At 45.3% G+C, this 26,851-nt stretch overlaps 1 protein-coding gene across 1 annotated transcript in view; it reads right to left on the minus strand.

Annotated features, from left to right (window-relative positions):
* EDC4 (enhancer of mRNA decapping 4) overlaps positions 1–26,851 on the minus strand; it is a 223,359-nt gene that overhangs the window by 73,819 nt on the left and 122,689 nt on the right. The window contains exons 19-20 of the mRNA XM_040328833.1: positions 16,757–16,909; positions 8,128–8,164 (exon numbers count right to left, since the gene is read on the minus strand). Of these exons, the coding sequence (XP_040184767.1) occupies positions 8,128–8,164; positions 16,757–16,909 (190 nt within the window). The remainder of the gene's footprint in view (positions 1–8,127; positions 8,165–16,756; positions 16,910–26,851) is intronic.

A 26,851-nucleotide genomic window follows, 5' to 3' on the forward strand; every position in this document is an offset into this window, starting at 1 on the left:
GGTATACTTGCTAGGGATCATTGACCCCTGGAGAGTATACAAAAGGGAAGTACATCATGATACCAAGGTTGTTGTACCTGGCAAGAAAGCTCATTGCACGCTACTGGATGGCCCCTGGGGTCCCCACAGGGAAGCAATGGATTGCGTACGTCAACTCCCTGTTAGGTAAATTTGAGGAGATCTGGCACTCCTGGTTAGGAGACGAGAGTGTGGCACCACCAAAACTGGTGACGGATAGATTCTCAATGTAGAGAGCAGAGGACAGGGAGGGGGGGGGGGGGGGGTTGGGTGTTAAAAAAAAAAAAAGGGGGAGAAGCACATAGGGACATCATGTGAAGGTAATAATGTTGTACAATGTACTTTAATATATGTGAAATGGATGCCAAATAGGCAGATGTATGTATTAAACTGGAAAATAAATAAATAAATTGGATTAAAAAAAAAAAGTGAAATACGGAAACCACCTTTGTGAGGAAATATGGTTTTGGCGTAGACAACCTCGTCATTGTGACGTATGAGGAAAGGCTTCTTTTTTTTAGGAAAGGGCCGCCAGTGGAAAAAAAACAATTGACAGATGTGATATAGGGACCAAAATGGCTACTTTACAGGAGCTATCCTCTAGGGTAGGGGTAGTGAATTAACATTCAAGGAGGTCCGTAAGTAAAAAAAAGCTCTCTGGCGCTTATCTTACTGTTTCCTCCACACACTCTGTAAATGTCCCCAATAGTGTTCCCCCTTACATCAAGTTCTCCTACCACAGTAATTTATTATATTGGGTACCCCCATCAGACTACCCCCATGAATCAGTTGCCAATGACAGAGTACCCTCTTTAACAGGTGTCCCCATCAGTGTGCTCCCTTACATCATGTATCCCCATCAGAGTGGCCCCTTACATCTGGTTTCTTCATCAGAAGGCACCCTTACATGTGGTGTCACCCATCAGTGTGCCCCCTTACATTTTGTTGTCCCAGAGTGCCCCCTTACATTATATGCCGTCATCAGAGTGCCCCTTTACATCAAATGTCTCCATCACATCAGGGGTGCCTATGGTGTCCCCATCAGAGTGCCCCTATACATCAGGTGTCCCCATCAGCGTGCTACCTTATCAAAAAATGTGCCCATCAGCACGCCGAACATTAACGTTAAGGCAGGGTTTGACAAATTTGTTTGGAATCTAGGAGCCAGCTAAAAAAGTTAGGAGCCAGAAAACGAGCCTCGACCCGCCGAGCTTGCGCGCACAAGCGAACGCATTTGTGAGTAGCGCCTGCATATGAAAACGGTTTTCAAACCACACATGTGAGGTATCACCGCAATCGATAGAGCGAGAATTATAATTCTTGCCCTAGACCTTCTCTGTAACTCAAAACATGCAACCTGTAAAAAATGTTAAACCCCTGAGAAAAGGAGGATGCTACTGAATGATATGCGCCGCCTGCGAGCGGACGTTGTCCTGCTACAGGAGACGCATTTTAAGGGAGACCAATACCCGATGCTGAAAAACAAATATTATCCCACAGTATATCACTCAACTTATGAACTGACCAAGTCCAGAGGGGTGTCTATACTGATATCTGCCAAGGTGCCTTGGACGCACGGTGACGTGAAGCTAGACAAGGAGGGGCGGTTCCTATTCCTGAAAGGTAGGATAGGGGAGACGAAAATTACATTAGCGAACATCTACGCCCCAAACGACAGACAAGATGCATTCCTGACAAAACATATAAAACACTTGACTAAATTCATGGAGGGTCAGCTGGTACTAGGGGGCGACTTGAACATTCCTCTGTCACCTAGCGAGGACACCTCTACGGGACTCTCCTCGACCTCTGGAACCCAGCGGAAAAACATCCAGACACTACTTCACTCCAACAGATTACTAGACACGTGGCGTTTGCATCACCCTGGAGAGAGGGATTATACCTTCTTCTCCAGACCCCATCAGTCCTACTCCAGGATTGATTACTTCCTGATCCCTCAGACAGCTAGCAGCCGTTAAGGACACCACGATAGGTTCCATTACATGGTCCGACCATGCCCCGATTACGATGGTTTACGCTTTAACAGAGGGGCAATCCGCCCAGAGACACCCTTGGCGGCTGAACGAATCTCTTACAAGATCATGACACTATGACTGAAGTGGTTAAGGAACTAGGGCATTACTTCGAGGAGAATACTACCCGGGACTGCCCTCTGGAAGTGGTGTGGGAGGCCCACAAGACGGTCGTCAGGGGCATACTCATCAAACACGGAGCTCGACTAAAGAGAGCGAGGTCCGAACAATTAACTGCTCTTCTAGGTAAACTTCAGACACTAGAAATACAACACAAACAGGCCCAGACGACACAGCTAAGCATAGAACTAGATAACACCCGCAGACAAGTCACCGACATATTGCAATTTAAAGCCAAAGCGGCTCTGCAAATATGTAGACGTAAAGTCTACGAATCCGGCGACAAATGCGGACGGATGCTGGCCCAAACTATTCGCGAGCAAAACAAATCCTCCTACATACCGCACATTATGTCACACAACAATCGGAAGATATCGACACCCCAACACATCTCCAAAGAATTCAGAGACTTCTACCACAATCTATATAACCTAACCGCCGCCCCCCTGACACAGACCTGACAGAGACCTACATAAACTCCTCACAGATGCCGACATTGACCGCGGAGTCGAGAGAAATCTAAGAGGAGCCGATCTCCCTCGAGGAACTTACAGCGGCACTTAGCACAACCAAACCCGGTAAGTCTCCGGGCCCTGACGGACTAACTACTGCCTACTACAAGACCCTTCTTCCCTCCTTGGGGACCCACTTAGTGTCCCTCCTTAACAACCTGAGCACAGGGACGAAACTGCATATCTCCACATTACAAGCACAGATAGCTGTGATCCATAAAGACGGAAAGGACCCGGGACGGTGCGGTAGCTACCGCCCGATATCACTGTTGAATGCTGACCTTAAATTATTCACTAAAATAGTAGCAGCCAGACTCCAGCGCCATTTACCAGACTTGATACACCTCGACCAAGTAGGCTTTGTCCCGACTAGGGAAGCCAGAGACAATACTGTCAAAGTGTTGAATCTGATCCAAGTAGCCACGTCATCAAAGACCCCATGTGTCTTTATAGGCACAGACGCCGAGAAGGCATTTGATAGGGTCAGCTGGCCATTCATGTTTGCCACCCTGAGACACATAGGTCTAGGACCAAAGATGATGAGCTGGATATCGGCGATATACACAAACCCGACAGCAAGAGTCAGGGCAAATGGTACACTCTCGGAGCCGTTCCCAATTAACAACGGCACCAGACAGGGCTGCCCACTCTCACCCCTCTTGTTTGCTTTGTCCCTGGAGCCCTTCCTGCGGCACGTGAGACTAAACCCAGGCATCAGGGGTGTTGAGGTGGGGGATGAGCAACACAAAATATCAGCATATGCTGATGACATGCTCTTCTCGCTAACATCACCTGTAGTATCGGTTCCCACCTTAATGGAAGAATTTGATAGATATGGTCGTTTATCCAACTTAAAGATCAACTTCACGAAATCTGAAGCGATGGGGGTGGGAGTAGCCAAATCACAATTAGACAGTCTTAGAAACAACTTCCCCCTGAAATGGACGGATGTGGCCCTAACATATTTGGGCACGCGCATTCCTCCAAGGCTCTCCCAAGTATATAAGCTGAATTTTCCACCCTTACTTAGGTCCGTCCAGACTCTGCTGACCCAGTGGACCTCGGGGTTTCACTCCTGGTTTGGCAGGTGCAGCATCCTTAAGATGACCATCTTGCCAAAATTCCTGTATCTCTTGCAAGCCCTACCTATACAAATACCAGTCGACTTCTTCAAACGAACACAAACCGCATTTGCGACGTTCCTGTGGGCCGGAAAGAGCCCTAGAATCCACAAGACAATCCTTTCCCTCCCTAAATCCTATGGTGGGATGGCGATGCCAAACATCAAAACTTACTATCACGCTGCTCATCTGAACCGTCTTATAGATTGGTGCAGACACAAGGACACTAAACTTTGGCCTAGACTGGAACAATCGCAATGCGAGACCCCTCTGGACCGAGCGCCGTGGTGCCACACAGCAATAGAAAAAACATCTAAAAACCACCCGGTAATAGGTACCACCATTAAAGTATGCGCTAGACTACTGACACAAACGCACCTCTCGTCGGGGATCTCACCATTACGCCCAATACTGGGGAACCCCTCCTTCGAACCAGGCATGAGAGACGCGAAATGCTCCGAGCTGAGAGATACTGGCCTATTCCAGGCCTCTCACTTTAGTGTGGCGGGCCGGTGGAGATCTCCCTCAGAGCTAATGGCTCCAACGGGCCGATTCCATCTAGATTTCTTGCGAGCGCATCAACTCAGCCATTTTCTAAAAACATTGACTCCCCCCGCCCGAACTGACCGACCCCTTACGGACTTTGAAGAGCTATGCTCAGAATCGGGCGTGCTACCGCATGCCCTATCCCTTATTCACACCATGCTGATCACACCATCAGCGGATTACCAAATTCCAAGTTTAGCTAAGTGGGAGCGAGATCTGAACTGTAAATTCTCTTCCGGGCAGGTAAAACACATCCTCACGTTTGCACACAAGTCATCGATCTGCACTAAGATGCAAGAAACCAACTATAAGATCATGACGAGGTGGTACAAGACCCCGACTCTCTTGCACAAGATTTTCCCGACAACATCAGACCTCTGTTGGCGATGCCATACAGATAGAGGCACACTGCTACATGTCTTTTGGACATGCCCAGCTCTTCGACCATACTGGGATGAAGTACGGAAAATCTCGCAAAACTTTACCGACAGGGAGATACCCGACGACCCAGCGTACTTCCTACTACACGCAAACAATGTACCTTTGCGAGTATCTAAGAAATCGGTCATACGCCACCTTCTCGACGCCGCCAAGGCGTGTATTCCAATATGTTGGAAGTCTCCGCACCCCCCGACGGTCCCTATGTGGCTGCGGAAAGTGGACGATATCAGCAGACTGGAAGACCTGGTCCTCACAAGTCAAAATAGGAACGAGACATACTCCAAGACCTGGCAGCTCTGGAATATGTTTAAGTATTCGGAGGAGGGTCAGGCCCTCAGAGGAGGTCTCTAGCGACCGCCGACGGACCTTATCGACCCGACTGCTTCTGACATGCTGCGTGTCCCTTTCTGCCAATGCGCCTCATCAGACATGACGGAAGTCCATGTCCGCAGACTCCCCTTCCCCCCCCCCCTTACACCTGTTTTCTCTCTCTCCCCCCACCTTGCAGGGATCTTCCCTGCGCCTCTCTGCCATCCCCCTAATATTCTTTCTAAACCTTTTCTCTTAGGCTGCACTAGCTTATTTCTCTTAAAAAAAAGGAGCGGGGGACGGACCCACGGGTCCATGGATCCATGGTGAATTGCATGCCTGATGCGTAGTTGGACAACTGACTATCTGTATGGAAACATGCGAACAAAGTAGATATCCTGTCATACGGCATTGTAATAGGTGGGACGTATGCCCCTCCCTGTCTGTAATGAGCTTCTTTGTATTCTCCTGTCCACAAGCAGAAAAAAAAAAAAAATGTTAAACGTCGCTTATGGAGATTTTAAAGGGTAAAAGTTTGTCGCCATTCCACGAGCGGACACAATTTTGAAGCGTGACATGTTGGGTATCAATTTACTCGGCGTAACATTATCTTTCACAAAATAACAAAAAATTGGGCAGACTTTATATATATATATATATATATATATTTAACCACTTCCATACCAGGTACTTACGCAGCTTCCCGCCCAAGCCAATTTTCAGCTTTCAGCACTGTCGCACTTTGAATGGCAATTGCGCGGTCATGCTACACTGTACCCAAACAAAATTGGCGTCCTTTTTTCCCCACAAATAGAGCTTTCTTTTGGTGGTATTTGATCACCTCTGCGATTTTTTTTTTTTGCGCAACAACTAAAAAAAGGCTGAAAATTTGGAAAAAAAATTACGTTTTTATTTTTTTCTGTTAATTTTTTTGTAAATAAGTTTTCTCTTTCAATTACGGGCACTGATATGGCGGCACTAATGGGCACCGATGAGATGGCACTGATGGACATCGATGAGGTAGTACTGACGGGCACAGATGAGGTGGCACTGATTGGCGGCGCTGGTATGCGACACTGATGGGCACACATAGGCGGCACTGATGGGCACACATAGGCGGCACTGATGGGCACACGTAGGCGGCACTGATGGGCACACGTAGGCGGCACTGATGGGCACACGTAGGCGGCACTGATGGGCACACATAGGCGGCACTGGGCACTCATGGGCGGCACAGATGGGCACTCATGGGCGGCACAGATGGGCACTTATGGGTGGCACAGATGGGCACTGCTAGGTGGGCACTGGGCATGGATGGGCACTGTGGGGTGGCACTGATGGACACTGGGGTGGCGCTGATGGACACTGGGGTGGCGCTGATGGACACTGGGGTGGCGCTGATGGACACTGGGGTGGCGCTGATGGACACTGGGGTGGCAGCACTGATTGTTGCCAGTCAGTGCCCATTTGTGGGCACTGACTGGCATCTTTTTTCTTTATGTTTTTTTTTTTTTTTTTTTTTTTTTTAGACTTTTTTTTTTTTTTTTTTGCCCACCCTGGTGCTCCAGGGTGGGCATCCCTGGTGGTCCAGTGTGGCGATCCGAGGGGGGGCTGCGCTGATAAACAATCAGCGCTAACCCCCCCTGTCAGGAGAGCCGCAGATCGGCTATCCTCTACTCGCGTCTGTCAGACGCGAGTGAGGAAGAGCCATCGGCGGCTCTTCCTGTTTACATCGTGATCAGCCGTGGTTGGACACGGCTGATCACGTGGTAAAGAGTCTCCGCCGGAGGCTCTTTACCGAGATCGGAGATGCAGGGTGTCAGACTGACACCCCGCATCACCGATCGCCGCGATGCGCGCCCCCACGGGCGCGCGCGGCATGAAATCCTGCAGGACGTTCTAGAACGTCCTGTCAGGATTTCATAACCACTTCCCGGACGTAAATCGGCCATAGGCCGGGCGGGAAGTGGAGATATATATATATATATATATATATATGTGGAGATATATATATATATATATATATATATATATATATATATATATATATATATATATACACACACACACACACACACACACACACACACACACACACACACATATATATATATACACACATATACACACACACACACACACACAAAATATATATATATATATATATATACACACACATATATATATATATATTTATTTAATGTTTGGGGGTTCTAAATTAGAGGGAAGGAGATTGCAGTAAAAACAAAGTGAAAAACACATTAGAATTGCTGGATTGCTGTTTTACTTGTAATGCCAACGGCCACCACAAGATGGCGCATCAGGGGCACGTCAATGGGCACATTTACGTTAAGGATCATGCTGATGGGCACATTTACGTTAAGGGGCACGCCGATGGGCATATTAACGTTAATGTAGTTTTTCACATCCAGCGGCAGCGATGTAGTATACAAGTGAGAGCAGCAGCAGGTCACTTGGTATTCAAGACACGTTTTTTCTCGCATTCTATCAGTGAGTACTACGGATTGTTTTTCGTTTTACAGAACTTGAGATCCAGAGCCTATTCGAGCCAAGGGGCAGTGAGAGGAATCATTGGGGATTTACAGCCTGACCAGGTTGCCCTTTATTAACTCCATCTAGTAGAGCTGTGAACCTTATTATTCATATACGTTTTGACCTTTGTAGTGAGAGTTAACCGGTAAGGTGAGATCACATCTTTGGGGGATTCAGTGGAGTGGCGTCACTTACCAGTAGCATGAATAATGCTTACTTTGAAAACTGGTCATCTTTTTTGACTTTTGTGGAATTGATGAACTGTGTGTTTAATTTCCAGTAGGGGGTCTTTATTATTTATTGTGTTTGGTGCTCCACAGTATTTTTATTTATTTTGGAAACACTGACACATTGTTTTTGATTTATTGTTACACTACTAGTTATATTTGTTCATTTATAATTTTACTGTAAACTCTATTCTTAATTGTATTATATGAACACAAATAGTTTTACATATATTAACCCCGGATTTACCTTTTGCACTGAAGCTTTTGAGGTTTGTGTCAAGAGCCTGGAAAGAAAAACATAAAAAAAAAAATTGTAAATTTTATAATTTAGGTATGCATGGTAAATTCAAGCACACATCATAAAACATTATTCAAAAAGGTAGGGGAGATCCAAATCGTTTCAAACATACAAAAACGCACCTCATTCCAAAAAGTAGTAAATGAAGACAGAGAAGGTGGTGGGATTATGGCAGTGCCAAGATAAATAAATTCTAAGCATAACAAGTACATTTTAATAATTTATTAAAATATCATGAGAAAATATAAATCACATGACACACAATTTTTAAAACATATATAATATTACAAACATAGTATTTCAGGGTCGCTGGAGGTCTCAATGAGGATAGATTGCTGGTCAAATAGGATGGTGTCACCCAATATATTTTGCCTAGTAATGGCTTCCTCAGGGGTTAACTAAGACCAGTAATGGGTAGCCAGCTCTAACAAAAATAGAAAACATAGCATGCAAGTCAAAAATACATACAATATTATATGTTTAAAACAAGTTTTTTTTGCTTTCTGAAAGAGGACGGTTGTTGACCTGCCACCCCGGATGGGGAAAAAGCTTGATCCTGCCAGTGATGGAAACACCAGTAGATCCCGCACCCAAAGTGGGTGTGGGGCCCTAATCCGAGATATTAAAGCTGTGTAGGGGCAAAGGCTCGGCCGTAGGAGGAGAAAAGGAGACCCAGCTGTAAGGAACACACGACATTTAATGAGTATTGTGTTCCAAAAATTGTTAATCAGGTATAAATTTTAGTAAGACCCACACTTACTATGTTTGATAATTTATGGACACCTACGGAGACAGACAAAAAAAATCCAGGTCTGGCAGTTCACACGCAAGGATGGAGTATGTCTAATCATCCAGCTTTGCAAATATAGAAAAAAACACAGAAAAAAAGAGAAGGAAAAAAAAAAAGTATTCAAATACTGTTAAAGTGGGGGTTCACCCTAAAAACAAATTTCTAACATTAGAGCCAGCATACTAAGGACATTTACTGTATGCAGGTCTTTTTTTTTTCTCTCTCCTTGCATACCGTTATATTCTGATTTTGTTCAGGGCTTCCGGGTTCTAATGACTGCGGGACTGGGTGTTCCTATCCTTGGATTACATGATTGACGGCTTGTGAAACAGTTCCCCTGTCGCACAACGCGCGTCACCAGATTTCCGGAAATAGCCAAGCTGCGAGTCGGCACTATACGGCGCCTGCGCAGTCAGCTCTACACGGCGGGCGCAGGCGCGGTATAGTGCCGACTCGCAGCTCGGCTATTTCCGGAAATCTGGTGAAGCGCGTTGTGCGACGGGAACTGTTTCACAAGCCGTCAATCATGTAATCCAAGGATAGGAACGCCCAGTCCCGCAGTCATCAGAACCCGGAAGCCCTGAACAAAAAGACAATATAACGGTATGTACTGAGAGAAAGAAAAAAATGACGCGCATACATTAAATGTGCTTAGTATGCTGGATGTAATATGAGGCGATGATCTACTCTCCATCCTCTGCATAATTTTAGGGTTTATGTGCCCTTATATATTGCAGTAGTCACTTTTCCAACCAGTCTGTTAGGACTCCAGTCTAAGATGTTTTATCTATCTTTCCCTGCATTTTATGCTGTGACCATTAGGGGTGCTTCTGCTCCGCCGTATGGACACCCAAGGGCTTCAGCTTTGAACGCCCGTTTGCTGTTCCTGCACATTACTGTTGCTAGTTTTCCATCCTGTGACTGCCCCTATGTGTCCTCTCCCCTTCCTCCTGTCACGGCTCTCTATTTCCGAGCCACGACACATTTTTGGTGCTCTGATTGGCGGCGCTTCTTGCCGTCAACGATCTGCGTCATTTGACGCATTGTTACCGCTAAGCACCCTGGGAATTGTAGGCTTTGCAGACCCGCTCTGCACTGGCGCACAAACATCCCATTGTGTCCGCGCACGCCCGATGACGTCAGACGCTCGGGCATGCAGAGAGGATTTAAGGAGCCGGTTTTTTCCATCTCCCCTGCTGCACTGAGACATGGGGACAGCCTCTCCAAACTTGTCCTACGCACAGGTATCCATACTATGTCACTGCCTATTTACCCTAGCGCCGTCAGCTCTTCTTCTTGGTTATATTTATAACTTATTCTCCATCTTTACCATATGTGTCTATTGACTTCTGCTATTTTAGTTTGAGTATAGCATATACTCACTATTCCCTCTCCTCTCTTTTTTTTCTTGATAACAAATTAATGGCACAATGAAACTATATGGTATAATCTGTTATTTTCAGCATACCTAATAATACATTAACAGTATTTGAATACTTTTCTTTTCTTATCTTTTCTCTGTGTGTTTTTTTCTATATTTGCAAAGCTGGATGATTAGCCATACACCATTCTTGCGTGTGAACTGCTAGACCTAGATTTTTTGGCTGACTCCGTAGGTGTCCATAAATTATCAAACATAGTAAGTGTGGGTCTTTCTAAAATGTATACCTGATTAACAATTTTTGGAACACAATACTCATTAGGTGTTGTGTGTTCCCTACAGCTGGGTCTCCTCCTCTCCTCCTACGGCCAAGCCTTTGCCCCTACACAGCTTTAATATCTCGGATTAGGGCCCCACACCCACTTTGGGTGCGGGATCCACTGGTGTTTCCATCACTGGCAGGATCAAGCTTTTCCCCCATCCGGGGTGGAAGGTCAACAACCGTCCTCTTTCAGAAAGCAAAAAAAAACTTGTTTTAAGCATATAATATTGTATGTATTTTTGACTTGCATGCTATGTTTTCTATTTTTGTTAGAGCTGGCTACCCATTACTGGTCTTAGTTAACCCCTGAGGAAGCCATTATTAGGCAAAATATATTGGGTGACACCATCCTATTTGACTAGCAATCTATCCTTATTGGGACCTCCAGCGACCCTGAAATACTATGTTTGGAATATTATATATGTTTTATGTGATCTATATTTTCTCATGATATTTTAATAAATTATTAAAATGTACTTGTTATGCTTAGAATTTATTTAACTTCGCACCACCATAATCCCACCACCTTCTCTGTCTTCATCATAAAACATTAGTTTTTGTATGCCTACCCTCAGAGTTCATTGAAGGAAACTACTTTTTTACAAAAAACTGTAGACCAGACCCAATGGGCACAATCCCCCTATCCGACCACCACCCTTCATTATCAGAATGCTTCATATTCATAGCAAAGCATTACCAAGAGCAATTAACAAACAAAAGAGGTGTGGGACCTGTGTCCCACAATGGAGAAAGGGATTTTACGATAAATACATGAATCCTGTTCTCTTTGGTCCACTGAGAGAAATTATAAACTTAGGTGTCCAAAAGCAGTCCAACTGTGGGGACAGGTAACAGCACGCAAAAACGAGCACTTGCATACAGCTCAAATTGCTCTCCTAACTTTATATCCATAGCTTGCATCAGAAGAGGCTGAAACATGGAGGATCGTTCACATGCTGGAAATGTACAAGGCAGAAAGGGCATGAATGTGTCAAATCAGCCATGGCCAAGAAAAACTGGAAATGCTGTGCATCCGCAAAGTATTGAAAGCTCTTCAGGATGTCTCTGTACATTCATCTTTCCCTCGATCCTGACTAGTCTCCCAGTTCTGGCCCCTGAAAAATATCCCCACAGCATGATGCTGCCACCACCATACTTCACTGTAGAGGTGGTATCGGCCAGGTGAAAAGCGGTGCCTAGATTCCTCCAGACACGATGCTTGCCATTCAGGCAATCATCGTTTCATCAGACCAGAGAATTTTGTATGTCATGGTTTGAGAGTCCTTCAGGTGTCTTTTGGCAAACTCCAGGTGGGCTGTCATGTGCCTTTTACCCAATAGTGGCTTCTGTCTGGCCACTATCATGCAGGCCTGATTGGTGGATTGCTGTAGAGATGGTTCTTCTGGAAGGTTCTCCTCTCTCCACAGAGAAATGCTGGAGCTCTGTCAGAACGACCACCGGGCTCTTGGTCAACTCCCTGTCATTATGGGGGTATTGTTGGTAGAAAAATAATGAATTTAATCAATTTTGGAATAAGGCTGTAATATATAAAAAAAAAAAAAAAAAAAAAAAAAAAAACGGGGGTGAAGCGATGTGAATAGTTTCCGGATCCACTGTATGTGACCACAGACCCTTATAATTGAATAAGAAATGACTGTTGAATTGTCAGATTGGATCCAAATCAGGTGACCCACCAAGAGATCAGCACAATCTTAAGAAGACAATTCAATTGCTCGAGTGTGCAAGATGTTGATTGAAAGTTGAAAGCTTGTTAATGCCAAAGTCCCCTGCATGGACTCCACCCCAGTGCAACAAGCAGGCATCTATTGTCAGGATCTTTCAGAACATGGAAAGAAAGTACTTGCCTGATATCAGAGCCAGTTTCTGGGTCTCTAAACCACAAAGACAGAAATGTCCTTGCCTTTATAGTTAGAAAGATCTGGATGACCAGAGAGTACAAAAGAGCCTAAAATAGGACCAACACCTTGGTGAATACCCAAAGAGCAGGGCCACAAACTAATAGTTGAGGGGCCCCGCAACAGTCCATAAGCAACAATGACGTGTCGGAAAGATGGGCATGTGCAGATATGCATCTTTGACATCCACAGAGGCCAGAAAACGAAGTGAAGGAAAGCTATGACTGCCCTGGTGTACTTCATATGAAACCTGAGAGTCTAAATGAGTCAGAGCTTTGAGGTCCAAAATTCTGAGGATGCCCCCCTTTAAATCTGAAACCCTGGAAAAAAAGACTGAATAACATTTTGGAACTACTCTGCAGCAAAAGAGGGGCTATGACCATTTTGTCCAAATCACCAGGGAGGGGCAAGTGAAGGTTCCCAAGGGAACAGTAGATTGGAAATGAGAAATCTTACACCCAAGCATTAGGTATACAAGATTTCCAAATTTCCACAAAAAGTGGAAAGGCATTTCCCCAGTTTTCCCACCTTCGTGTGGAAAAGGTTTTATCAGCAGTTTATATAAAAGGTGAGAGCACACTTTGGGTGGAGATGTGATCAAATATTGAAGGTTAAAGTGAGCAGTAGGGGATTTTTATTTAAAAGTGAGGATTGAAGAGACCGATTTTCAGCACAATTTTTGAAATGCAGAACTGAATTTTTTTTTTTTTTTTTTAAGGACAATAGAGCATATAATTGTTTTAAGCACAAGAGTTAAAAGGGTTTGTACCTTAATGCATCCTATGCAGGATCCCAATTCTATGCTTGAAGCAGCTCTCAGAAGTAGATCGTCCAAGTAGCTTACAATGGCGATTCTTCACTGTCTCAGCAAGGCCAGAATCGGGGCAAGCCCCTTGGTGAAAACTCTTGGCGCTGACGCCAGGCCAAAGGGGAGAGCCACAAATTGATAGTGGTCTTCCCCCACTGCAAAACGCAGGCACCTCTGATGCCTGACAAAGACGGGGACATGCAAGTACGCATCCTCGATGTCCAAGGACGTCAGAAAATCCCACGGATGGAGTGCTGCGACCACAGAGCGAACTGATTCCATCCTGAACTTCCGAACCTTTACAAAGGTATTCAGAGCCTTGAGGTTCAGGATTGGACTGACTCCGTCCTTCTTCGGGACCACAAACAGATTAGAATAAAAACCCTAAAAACCTTTCCTGCAGCGGCACAGGTATGATCACACCGCACTTCAGCAAGTCCTGTACTGCCCCTCTTAGGGCATCCCGACGAGCCGGAAGAAGAGGAAGGTTTGAGGGAAAGAATCTGTTCGGTGAACAAGAGAGAAACTATCTTGTACCCTGATGAAACCACTTTGCAAACCCACTGGTCGGAAAGCAGGGAGGTCCACCGAGCTGCAAACTTGAAAAGACGTCCCCCTACTCAAAGGTCGAGTGGGGGCAAACCTTCAAGCAGTAGCAGATTTGTTCGCAGGCTTGTTTGGCCTGCGAACCCAGGGACGCTTCTGTCCCTCAGCTGGCTCCTTGTAGGCATGGGAACGCCTACCTGCGGGCCCCGATTGACGGAAATGCCGCTTCTGCGCGGAAAATGAGGGTCGGGGCTCCTTACCCTTTCTGGACTGAGGCAGGAGCATGCCCTTACCTCCCGTGACATCCTTAATGATGTCATCCAGTGAGGCTCCAAATAGCCTCCCTCCCCAGAAGGGCAAATCCATCAGGGCGTTCTTGGAAATTTAGCCAGATCTAGCGCTGCAAAACAACCGCGGAAAACAAGGCTTTGGAGATCAAAGGAGCTGCATCCAGGGCTGCATCGCAGACATATTTGAGGCCATGCACTAACTGGTCAGCTAGTTCCGTGCAGCCCAGGGGAGCATGATGCTCCTCCAATTCCTGCTGCAATAACTTTGCTCACTCAGTCAATGTCTGCGACACTAGGACCATGGCCAAAATGGGCCGCAATGCTGATCCCAGCATGGCGAACATAGACCAACCCACTGCCTCAGACCTCCTATCTGCAGGGCCCTAAATGCAGGGGTCCCCTCTACCGGAATCGTGGTTACTTTGTTTAACCTAGACACCGGGGGGTCCACGACCGGGGGGAGAAGCCCATTTTTTCAGCAGGCTCCTCTCAAAAAGGGTAATGCACCGCCATGCGGACCGAAAAGGTCCTCTGCAGTCTCTCCCATTCCTTGTCTATGAACTTATCAAAATAAGTCACATAAGGAAACACCTTAGCAGTGCGGGTCGGCTTGTGGGACCCACACCTCAGCAGATGCACCAGCCGCATCCTCCAGCTGAAGAGTGTCCCGCACTGCAGTGATAAGTGCTCCAACAAGTGCCTTGTCCTGCGCTGACCCGGACATGGAGTCACCCTCACTGTCCGAATGGTCCCGGCCCGCATTCTTTGATACCTCAGAATCAGGGCCCTGGGGTCACAGCCAGGCCCGGGTCTGAGTCAGAGCCAACCCTAGAAGAAGGTGGGGGGAGGGGCGGTTTTTTTACCCTCCTTGCGCCCACACACAGCTTCCACCCTGGCAACAAATGATTCCAGGACCGCCGACAAAGTGTCCACAGGAACTGCAGGGGCACCGATTGCTACCACCAGAATGTCTGGGGAAGAAATGCTAACTTCTGACGCCATGCTGACCAGCTCTGTGACAGCCTCAGGGACTACAGAGCTCCAAGAAAATGGCCACCAGCCGTTTTTACAATAACAGCAGCGCAGCTACAAGAAAATTGCGCAGTTTCAAATGAAAAAGGAGGCCGACGAGAAGGCAGAAAATGCAGTGACCCCCGAGTGGAAGCTCCCCCCCCCCCCACACACACACAGAGAGCGGATTCAAACACCCACGCAGCCCCCAGCCAGGACACCGGAAAAAAAAGGGTACACCCCGGTCAGTGTAACAGAAGGCCCATGCATGGGGAGGGGGAGAGAAAAGGAAGGACAAAAGACCCCCTAATCGACCCCCCCCCCCCCCCGCCAGGAAAGCCCAGCTGATTCATTCTGCCAAGACAGGAGGAAAAGTACTTACCTGTCCCTGCCAGGACTGATGGCGCGTTCCTGACAGACCCACGTCCAAGCAGTATGGACGGTCATATGCGAGCCCCCTAGTATTAGCTCACCGGCCACCCCTGGAGCAAAACGGGGTATGTTGTGGCCGGCCAAGCGCATGGCTAAGGCCTGCTCACGCTCGATTGCCAGACTGGGGAGACTACTCGGATCTCCAGATACGCCGTCGTATCTCTGAGTTGTGCCGTCGTATCTATGCGCCCGATTCTTAGAATCAGTTACGCATAGATTTCCCTTAGATCCGACAGGCGCAAGTCTCTTACGCCGTCGGATCGTAACTGCATATTTACGCTGGCCGCTAGGGGCGTGTGAAATTTGAAAATTTTACGTCGTTTGCGTAACTCGTCCGTGAATAGGGCTGGGCGTAATTTATGTTCACGTCAAAACCAATACGTCCTTGCGGCGTATTAGGAGCAATGCACACTGGGAGATTTCTGGGAGATTTCCACGGACGGCGCATGCGCCGTTCGTGAAAAACGCCAATCACGTCGGGTCACATAGCATTAACATAAAACACGCCCCCCCTGTCCCACATTTGAATTAGGCGGGCTTACGCCGGCCGATTTATGCTACGCTGCCGCAACTTACGGAGCAAGTGCTTTGAGAATACTGCACTTACCCGTCTAAGTTGCGGAGGCGTAACGTAAATCGGATTTAAACTTGTTAATAAAAAGTGCCAGAAAAGGCTTGGTCTTCAAGGGGATCCTTTTAGGTGGATTTACAGTGCTGCACTATATTATGTTAATTTATTGCCAGGTTCTGCACCTTTGGGGTAACTAAACACACATTTCTGAAAAGATAAAGAGAGGGAAAGCTTACAAGACTGGTCCTTGCCCTTCTCCCTGATTGCAGACAAGTTCCCTTTTCCTGGTAATGTCCTTATATATAGGTTTCATTAACAGCCGTGCAACACAAAAAAAAAATGCATCTCCCATTATTTTATTCTTCAGGTGCTTTTCTTTAAGAAATAGTATTATGTTTTGGGGGGTTATATGTAATCTTCAGGCAAAAAACAGTCACAGTTCGACATGTATGCAAGTAAAAAAAAATTGGGCCAGCAGCAAAAGGAGTATTTGATTTCAACTGAAACTTACTTGTTATCCTTAACAGATTTCATGCAAGACTTTGGTGATGAATTTGGAGATATGCTGCTTTTCCACTCCTTTACAAGCAACCTTGGACTCTGACCTTTACCACCAAAGCTGCCTATAGCAGTTGCCAAACTAGCCACTTCTTCATCGTGGTCACTGAAAAAAATTAAATAAAAAGTAAGGAAACAGTACAACACCTTTGCATAATTATCAATTTAAAGCAGAGTTCCACCCACATTTTGTACTCACCATCATGCACTAATGTGTCTAGAACGTTTATTTTTTTGTGGGGATCACTTACTTTATTGTTGACAATTTATTTTTGCATGTCCTCATTCATGGCTGCGGCCCCACATGTCAATTCTGGCTTTGCATCGTCTCCTGGGATGTGTGTGTCAATCCCAGGAGGCAATAGGCTTCGCAGAGTCCTAGCATTGCGTTATTTGCATAGCCGTTGCTATGAAAACCCCACCTCTACTGCTTGTGATGCACATGCGCAAGACTGGCATGTGCTTGCATGGTAGCCAGCGTGCACGGAATAAAGGAAGAGAGACTATCCGGCTTCAGATGCTCATACAGGAGATGGCCGCGGTCTGCTTGGAATTCATCACAAAACGCTGCTGCAAAAATCCTAAGTGGACATTTATATACAGAATAACTATTAGAATACAAGAAGAATGTGTAGTAAAGTGATATTTTTATGTAAAAATTACAATTTCAGCCCAAAAAACACTTTAAGTCTAACCAAAGCCCATCTGTTTTTTCCAGATTTGTAATGAGAGGCTAACATCCTTGTCTGTTTTTATTGCCATTAATGTTCACACTAGGAACACCTGTCTTATATATTCGTCCTAGATCCAAAATTGTGATTTGTTACTACAAGAAGTGAAGAGAAATATCTCCAACTGAACATAAAGTTCAGGCAAATACTAAAACTCCAAACCTGCTCTCTGCCAAACCTAATCTATATAACCATGTAATGTAAAAAATCGTTGTCAAACGATTCTGCAGCCGATCTGGTCCAGTTTCCAGCGGGAGAAGCTGTGTGCAGGAGAAGACCAACAACAGCTGTGAAATAGCTGGGAAGTGACGTCACCCATAGACTTACTATGGGGCTTCCGTTGTCGGCTGCCTCTCCTGCACCTGCATTCACACTGAAGCCGCTGCCTATGCTGGGACCTGAACGGAGCGGCTGCAAAACAGCCAAGTAAAGCGATTTTTGCTTTACAAAGGTTACATAGATTAGGTTTAGAATGTAGCAGGATTAGCTTTAGTTACGGTAGGTTTTGCCTGAACTTCCACACATAACCAAGAATATATATTTTTTTTAAATAAGACCGACTTAAACCTCAAATGAAAAATAAGTTAATTAGCATTCCCTAAAAAATAAAATAGGAGATTCAAATTAGTCAGAGAAAAAAGGAATTTTGACTTGCCATACGGTACATAGGACACAGGCAAAGTATTCAAAGACCCTGAGTAATAGACTCGCACCTTATGGTAATTGGACACTGGCAAGCGTTTGAAGAAATGCCCACTCCGTGTAACTTGTTTTGAAGCAAACAATTTAGAGAAACCATTGAAATAAAGGGAGGGAGACCTGTGTACTGTACTCCAAGGTTAGAATATACAGGCAAGTCAAAATTCCACAGAATTCGCACAGAACAAGACAGACTGGAGTATTCATAGACTTTGGGATAGCCCCGAGCAAAAATAATGAGAAGGATGGGCAAACAACTAGGCAAACAGAGCTGTGCCACTAGGCCCAACAATAAGGATAAAAAAGACCCAACTTCAGAGTGCCTATGCAATAACCTTGGAACCAAAAGATGAATCTGCAGAAGAGTGGACATCCGTCTGGAATTACTTTGAGTAGAGGACTGGGTGGTGGCCTTAAAAAGCTGAGCTACAGAGGCTTGGTGATAAAATGCCCAGGAAACTGCCACCATAGAATAGCAGGATATTTGTCTATAAGGGTGTAGGCTCTAATGATCGGACTTCTTATCTATCCTGTGATAGTGGACTTGGAAGCAGGACATCCCTTGGCAAAGTCAGACTAAATTGAGAGAAAAGGAAATAAGGAATCCATCTGATTTAAGCTGTAGCTTTCAGGTAGACTATTGGCTCTGAATCAGTCCATGCAATGAAGAAAGATTTTCTTTGGGTGTATAGAAACAGGGCATAAAGGATGGTAGGACTCTGCCCTCACTGGGGTGGAATATTACTACCATCTTGAGAATAAAGGATGGTCTTGAACGCAAGACTACCTTGTCTTTGTAAAGAGGAACAGTTTGTTACAAGAGAACCGCCAACTCCGACATGTCTGACAGAAAGCAACCAAAAGGACTCATTTCCAGGAGAGGTCACCTAAAGGAATATGTCTGATGGGTTCAAAAGGGAGACTTCTGCAGAGCAGAGAGAACCAAGTTGAAAGCACAGGGTAGAACAGGGTGCTTTAGTGGGGGCTTAATCAGAGATATGCCCCTGAGCCTAGGTTCACACTGCTGCGGGATTGAAATGGTGCGAGTTCAGTCCGACTTCGGGGGCGATTTCAGGAGAAATCTATGTGGGTTCATGTACAGATGTCTATTGAAAATCGCACCCGAAGTTGCCAAAGGTAGTACAGAAACTACTTTTGGTAATCGGTGCGGCAAAGACGATGCTATTGCTGGCAAGACTTGCCGATTTGGCATGCGATTTAAAGTTTTTGCAAGGGAGAGTAAAGCAAGAGTTCTTTAAAAGAATGTACAAGGCTGAAACTGTTCTTTTTGAGTGCTTAAAGCGGAGTTCCAGCCATTTACTAGGAACTACAAAAAATATAGCTGCTGACCTTTAATAAACAGACACTTACCTGTTCCACAGTCCAGCGATGGGGCCGTACAGAGTGTCACTCCTCTCCCCACTCCTGTCTTTGGTGCCTCCATTCTCACTGTGGGCACCCTGCCGTGACAGGTTTCAGGTTCAGAACTGGGCACACACTGCATATGCGCGAGCGCCCCCCCCCCCCCAATTTGACAGGCGTGTCCCAGATCATGGCCTAGAGGGAGGGGGCGCCTAGGGGCAGAGGAGGAGTCGCCTAGGTGGTCCCTAGGTGAAAGTAGGAAGTGGGACAGGAAGACCCACTCCTACCGAAGCCCCAACTCCCCCCCCAAAAAAAAAATTACATGCCAAATGTGGCATGTAAGGGGGTGAGGAGTGAGAAAGAATAAGTTCAGTCAAGACCTGATTGAAGGAAGACACAGAAAAAAACTCTGTGTTTACACCCGATAAGGGAGAGTTTCCAGTAGGGATGCACAGATATATCAGCCAAAAATAGGGTAATCAGTGCTTTGGAAAAGTTGAAAAACTGCACTAAAAGTACTAGAAAAAAGAAAAGAAAAGCTGCAAAGCCAAGTAGCAACTCTTCAATTGGGAGCTGCGACTAACATGTAAACAATTGGTACAAAAAAAAGCATGAAAATAAAAATAAAAATCGCACTGACCCCCTAACCATGTGGTATAGATATTAATTTGAAGAATTCAATCACCAAAAAATGAGTATACCCCCAAAACAGGCTAGTAATAAACTAATGAGTAACTTGTAACAGTTAACAAATACATCAATTACCACTGTAGCAATGGTCTCATGACAAACCAAAATAATATGGTTATAACTAGGGATGCACCAATATATCTGACTGAGGTGACTGACCAGCACTTTCTTAATGAAAAAATGGCAGATAAAAAAAAAAAAAATGTTATCTGCCATTTTTTCAGTGTCACAGTGAGGCTGAAATTGATGGTTTTCTCGGTAGTCAGAGAAGGCAAGCATGGCTCAATAACACACAAACGTTATTTTTTTTTTTTTTTACTTTTGTGTGCGTTATTGAGCCATGCTTGCCTTCTCTGACTATCAAAAAAAAAACATTAATTGCAGCCTCACTGTGCCATCACATGCAGCCACTGTGCCAACACACATCACCACTGTGCCCATCAAAGGCAGCCACTGTGCCCATCAAAGGCAGCCACTGTGCCCATCAAAGGCAGCCACTGTGCCCATCAAAGGCAGCCACTGTGCCCATCAAAGGCAGCCACTGTGCCCATCAAAGGCAGCCACTGTGCCCATCAAACGCAGCCACTGTGCCCATCAAACGCAGCCACTGTGCCCATCAAACGCAGCCACTGTGCCCATCAAACGCAGCCACTGTGCCTATTCAAAAAAATTGAAATGAAAAAAAAAAAAGAAGAAGAAAGGTCATTTTCGGTTTGATTTTTTGGGGGGTTTTGGTTTCGTTTCTGAGATTTCCATTTCGGTGCACCCCTAGTTATAACCAATAAATGTGATTCAAAGAAAATCGCTAAAAAATGCAGTCCATAAATGATTGATGTTAGTGAACGCCAAACAATGAACACAAGTGCTCAGTGCAGAAAAAGTCCATACGCTGATAACGAACATGTCCAAAAACGTGATGAATCCTCCACCAAGCAGCATAAATTACTTCTTACCAGCTTGCCATGATCCCCTATGACAGAGGATCACTATGTGCATGTAATCAAGATTCTCACTCCAAAGAACAGCCCAAACAAATCCGATCCTTAGGCAGTAACTCTCATCCAATGGCGGACATAAATCATGAGTAGATATACCCGATATGTAAAAGATAATAGATGCTCCAGATTGCATTAAACGTATAAAATATTTATTATAAAAAGGTTTGGTAATACACTTACAAATGTTGCGGAAAAAATAGGCCTTGAAGTCTGGTGTGCTGGCCAGTACACAAAACACAGACGTCAGTACGCCGCTCCGCAGGGTTTTGCCCATATAATTTTTTTTTTTTTTTTTTTTAAATAGTGTCAATGGCATGCTGCGTTCCACTGACCCCAGTGCATAAATGGCCCCCCCAGTGGCTTCAATGCAAAAATAGTGTTCCATTGACTTCAAAGCAAAAACACCAGCCACGTTAAATTACATAAAAAAAAAAAAAAAAAAAACTAACTATCGGTTTTGGCTCGTGGCCATCTTGCTTCCTGGATGCTTTACCTACAGATGAACTTTTTTCATCTTCACCCATGTGAGTTGCCATTTGTCTAACTATTAAACTGTTTTTAACCTATACACTTAGAGGCGCCTCTATTCCTTGTTTATTCTGGGCTTTGGTACCATGAACAGGCTTGAATATAATCTATTGGACCTGTCATGTTAGTTACTGGAACTACTGCTTCCTGGAATAAGTGATGGTGGCTGCTATCACTTATTACACGCTGGGCTTGTAATGGTGTGCAGTGACTGACATTTTTCTCCATTTGTTCTGTAGATTAGATAGCATCAGGGCAGACTCCTAGCCTGACCTGCACCCTTGGTGGAACAACCTGAATAGGGGACATAGATGCCAGAGAGGAGACCCTAAATTTGATTTAGGTTCAAACTGAATGGGTTGTTTCACAAGGTGAGGGTTTACATTCATAGACAAAGGGACACATGCAGTTGTGTTTGAAGAAGGGCACTCTGTTGCCTCAAAGGACTTGGGGAGTCCGATATCAAGAATAATTCCACCTTTTCCTGGAGCCGACAGGGCAATAATGAGAATTGTGATAGCTCACATTTCACTGGCAGTTGTATAATGCTGTCTGCACAAGCTGCAGATCTTGAACAGATTGTTTATCTTGCTAATCTCACAAGCCAATCAACCAGCTCAAAACAAATTTTTATGTATGGCTGAAAGCCACTGGGAGGAGCTGTACCTTTTGTATTTATCCATCTGAAGGATGAGAACATACCCAGAGGTCTGCCATGTCCTTAATGAATTGCAAAATTACGTATTGAGTTATTTTAGAAATTAAAAGTAGTCAACTACTACTGAAGAAAATAGTACTGTATATGAGAATACAACATATTTGCAAATATTAAAAAGTGTGTGTACAGTATACCTAAAAGTATAAAAGAATCATCCAACTAGTAACAGAAAAACAAAGTCTATCTACGTTGCTATGGCTATTTTAGTGATTTTTATTGCATAAATATGAAACATTAAAAGGGGTTGTAAAGGTTTGTTTTTTATTTTCTAAATAGGTTCCTTTAAGCTAGCGCATTGTTGGTTCACTTACCTTTTCCTTCGATTTCCCTTCTAAATGTTTTTTTTCTTTGTCTGAATTTCTCACTTCCTGTTTCTCCTCAGTAAACTTGCCACCATCATCCGAGCGGTGGTTAGTCAGCCAGCTTACTTAACAGCTTACTGAGGAGGAGGAAGTGAGAAATTCAGACAAAGAAAACAAAGAAAAAAACATTTAGAAGGGAAAGGAAAGGGTAAGTGAACCAACAATGCACACCCCCTTGTAGTCCTTTAAAAAGCAAGCAGGGAATTCTATTTCAGCCTATATCGCTGTAGTGGGCAGAAAGGTCACGCAGCCCCTGGTCTGGGCAGCCCAAAGAGGCGGCATCCTGCTCCCCCCTCCTCCCTGCTAGCACCCCACCACCACCTCTCTCCAGTGCAGGGAGAGTCACAGATCATCAGGATGACAGAGCGCATCTTGAGCGGACAGGTCTGTATGCAAGAACACAGCTCGTGGTACAGCCCCGCCTCCCTACACATTGGAACAGTGCGCGCTGCACTGCCTATCACATTTCCAGTGCAGAGAGGCAGGGCTGTACGACGAGTGGTGTTCTTACATACAGTCCTATCAGCCCGAGACGTGCTCTGTAATCCCGATGATCTGTAACTCTCCCTGCTCTGCAATGATGGCCACTGATAAGGCACCGGTGACAAGGCACTGACAACATGCACCAGTGTGACAAGGCACTGACAATATGCACCAGTGTGACAAGGCACTGACAATATGCACCAGTGACAAGGCACCAGTGGACATGCGGCACTGGTTTGCAATTATATTAAAATGCTTTGTATTTATAAGGATGTAACCTATCATACTGTATGTTATATATGGCTTGCTGGCTGCAGAGGGGTGTGATTTATGTTGAAGTGGGCGAGTTCACATTTACATGTACATGTACAAGCCTAGTGTACCTCCCACATTCACTCCCATTCTTAAGAAATCATGGGAATAGTAGGCCGATTACAGTTAAAGAGAGAGAAGAGGATATGATTCAATCACTGATCTAAAAGAGATCCTCCCTCCCAGAAAAGATGCATTTTTTTGAATCACAGAGCCGATTTCCTGAAAATTAAAATCGGACATCTCTCAAAACGGTAAGAAATTTCACAAATGTAATAAAATTTGCTACATTCTGTGTGCCCTAGAAGGCACTATAGTGCCCATTTTATGTGTATTTGTTTTTTTTTATATTTTGATGCGCTTTGCATGTCCAGGTTTTCATCCTTTATGTATCCCATTTGTGCCATGGTTAATCATTGCCCATGTGAATAAACGTGTAAATGTATACTTTATTTTCTACTTATGCTATTACCCGTCTCATCTAAAGTCCCAAACCTTTTAGCTTCTATCCAGATTAGGGATGGAGATGCATCGCCCCTTATGCACCTCATTTAAAGTTCCAGTATATTGGTAATATACATCCCCCCCTTTCTTTGTATACCCATAGAAGGGCGGGCCATAACCTTGTCTTAAAAAGGGTGCATTAACACAGCTACTAGCAGAACCTTTGTAAAATTCGGGAAAATAAATCATCAATCACCACATTATATAATTTCGGGATGCTGACAAAAACTCAATCAATGACTTCTCGACTGGAATAAGCAGTAACTGGAAAAGACAGATCTTGAAGATTCAAGCATAGGCTTGAAAGATGATCTGTCTATCCCAAGTGTAAGAAGCAGCTGCAAGTAAGCCATTCGTACATCACGGGACACAAAGCACTATAGTCATAACTATAGGAGATGTTCCAAAGCAATGCCTTCTGAGGGGAGACACAAAGCAAAAACGGCCGCCGCCAGGCGCGAGGACCTACAACGCAGCCCACTGCGCCCAAGGGTGGTATCCTCCTGCCAACTTACATCCGATAGAATTTTGTGAATGTATGTTCTGACGATCAAGTAGCGGCCTTGCAAATCTGAACCACAGAGGCTTGGTGATGCACTGCCCATGAAGCACTGACTGCCCAGGTAGAGTGCATTCTAACCTGAATTACCCCTTGTATAAAGGCCAGACCAAGAATGCGCAGCAACCGGCCTTTTGAAAAGAACTGCCAAGGCCAAGATCTGACCCTTGATCATACGCAGGGTCAGCTTAATTTTTAAGCCCAACTGTAGAAAGGCAAGAATTTTATCTATGGCATACTTTCGAGGGTGCCAACCCTTGGTTTCACCTTAGGAGGCATAGGTCCTCCAGACCCTATACTAAATGGTCCTAGAGGCCCTAGAGGCTTTCTAGCATTAATCAGGTTGGTAATCACTGAACCTGAAAGCCCTCGATTCTTTACGATGTGGGTTTCATTAGCCACACCGTCAAATTTAGCGACTGTAAGGTAGGATGGAATACAGGCCCTTGCGACAGCAGGTCTGGACGAGATGGAAGAGTGCACGAATCCCCTACTGCCATCCTCATGATCTCCGCATACCAGGATCTCCTGGGTCACGCCGGAGATACTAGGATTACCGACTTCCCTTCCTCCTTGATCCTGCGAAGAAACCGCCGTAGCAGCTGAACTGGGGATCCCACTGGGTCACTAACGCATCTGTCCCGAGTGCGAGTGGATCCCTTGTTCTTGACACAAAGCTGTCCAACTTCTTGTTGAGTATGGATGCCAACAGATCTACGCCAGGGGGCCCCATCACTGTCATATGGCCAGAAAAACATTGGGATGTAGGCACCAGTCTACCGAGAACAACTGTTGGTGGCTCAAGAAATACGCCTGTCAATTCTCCACTCCCGGGATGAAAACTGCAGACAGGCAAGGAACATGTTCTTCTGCCCAAGCTAGAATATAGTTCACCTCCCTCTGGGCTGCTCGACTTCTGGTGCCCCCTTGGCAATTGATATAGGCCACTGCTGTGGCATTGTCGTACTGTATCCTGATGGAACAATTCCGTAACCTGAAACGTCCAGGCTATTAAAGCCAGACATATTGCCCAAATCTCTAGGATGTTGATGGGCAAGGTTTTCTCGGACTCTGACCATTTCCCTTGGACAGTGGTCTCTTCTAGGACTGCTCCCCAGCCTATAGGCTGGCATCCGTTGTTACTACCTTGCAGGTAACCAGAATGAAGGATTTTCCTTTCTGTAAATTCTTGGTTATTGACCACCAACTGAGACTCTGGCGCACTTTTGGGGTCAGATTTATTGTATAATCCAAAGCTTAGGTTTTCTTGTTCCAAGCAGAAAGAATACTGTATTGCAACAGTCTTGAATGAAACTAAGCATAGGGAACTGCTTCGAATGAAGCCACCTTCTTCCCTAGCAACCTCATGCAAAGGTGAATGGAAGGACACTTCCTTGCCCTGACCACCTGGAGCAGCTCTCATAGCGTTGACTTTTGCCTGGGGCAAAAAAACACTGGGCTGTATCTATGACCGAGCCCAAATACTCCAGTCTCTTTACTGGTTGTAAGGATGATTTCTCCAGGTTGAGAATCCAACCTAGGTGTTCCAGATACCCAACCGTTCAGGACACCCCCTGGTTTAACCTGACTGATTGGCAGATGTAGATATGCATCTTTGATGTCTATCGATGCAAGAACTACTTCTCCCCGTAGGGTGGACACGACTGACCAGATTGACTCCATGCTGAAAGAGCAGATATTTAGGAAGCGATTCAGATCTTTGAGATAAAAAAAAAAAAAAAAGGCTCTGACATCTCCAATCGGTTTCGGTACCGTGAAGAGATTTGAATAAAACCACAAACCCTGTTCCTCTGAGGAGGACTCCGATTCCCTGAAACATCAAATCGGTCCAGCGCCAGAAATAAAGACCTTCTTTTCATTAGTTCTTTAGGGAGTAGCCCAAGGCTACCACAGAGAGGACCCATCCGTCAAGGATCTCTTCTTGCCAAGCCCCTGAAAACCACAGAAATCTTCCCCCACCTCGATCGAGCAGAGGCGCCCCTTCATAAGGAGGCTTTGGGACTCTGCTTTGTAGGCATCTGCCCTCAGGCACTTCTGCAGTCCTACGCAAGTAAACACATATGTAAAATAGTTCCAGAAAA

The sequence above is a fragment of the Rana temporaria genome, chromosome 11 (assembly GCF_905171775.1).
Source record: "Rana temporaria chromosome 11, aRanTem1.1, whole genome shotgun sequence".
Lineage (NCBI taxonomy): Eukaryota > Metazoa > Chordata > Amphibia > Anura > Ranidae > Rana > Rana temporaria.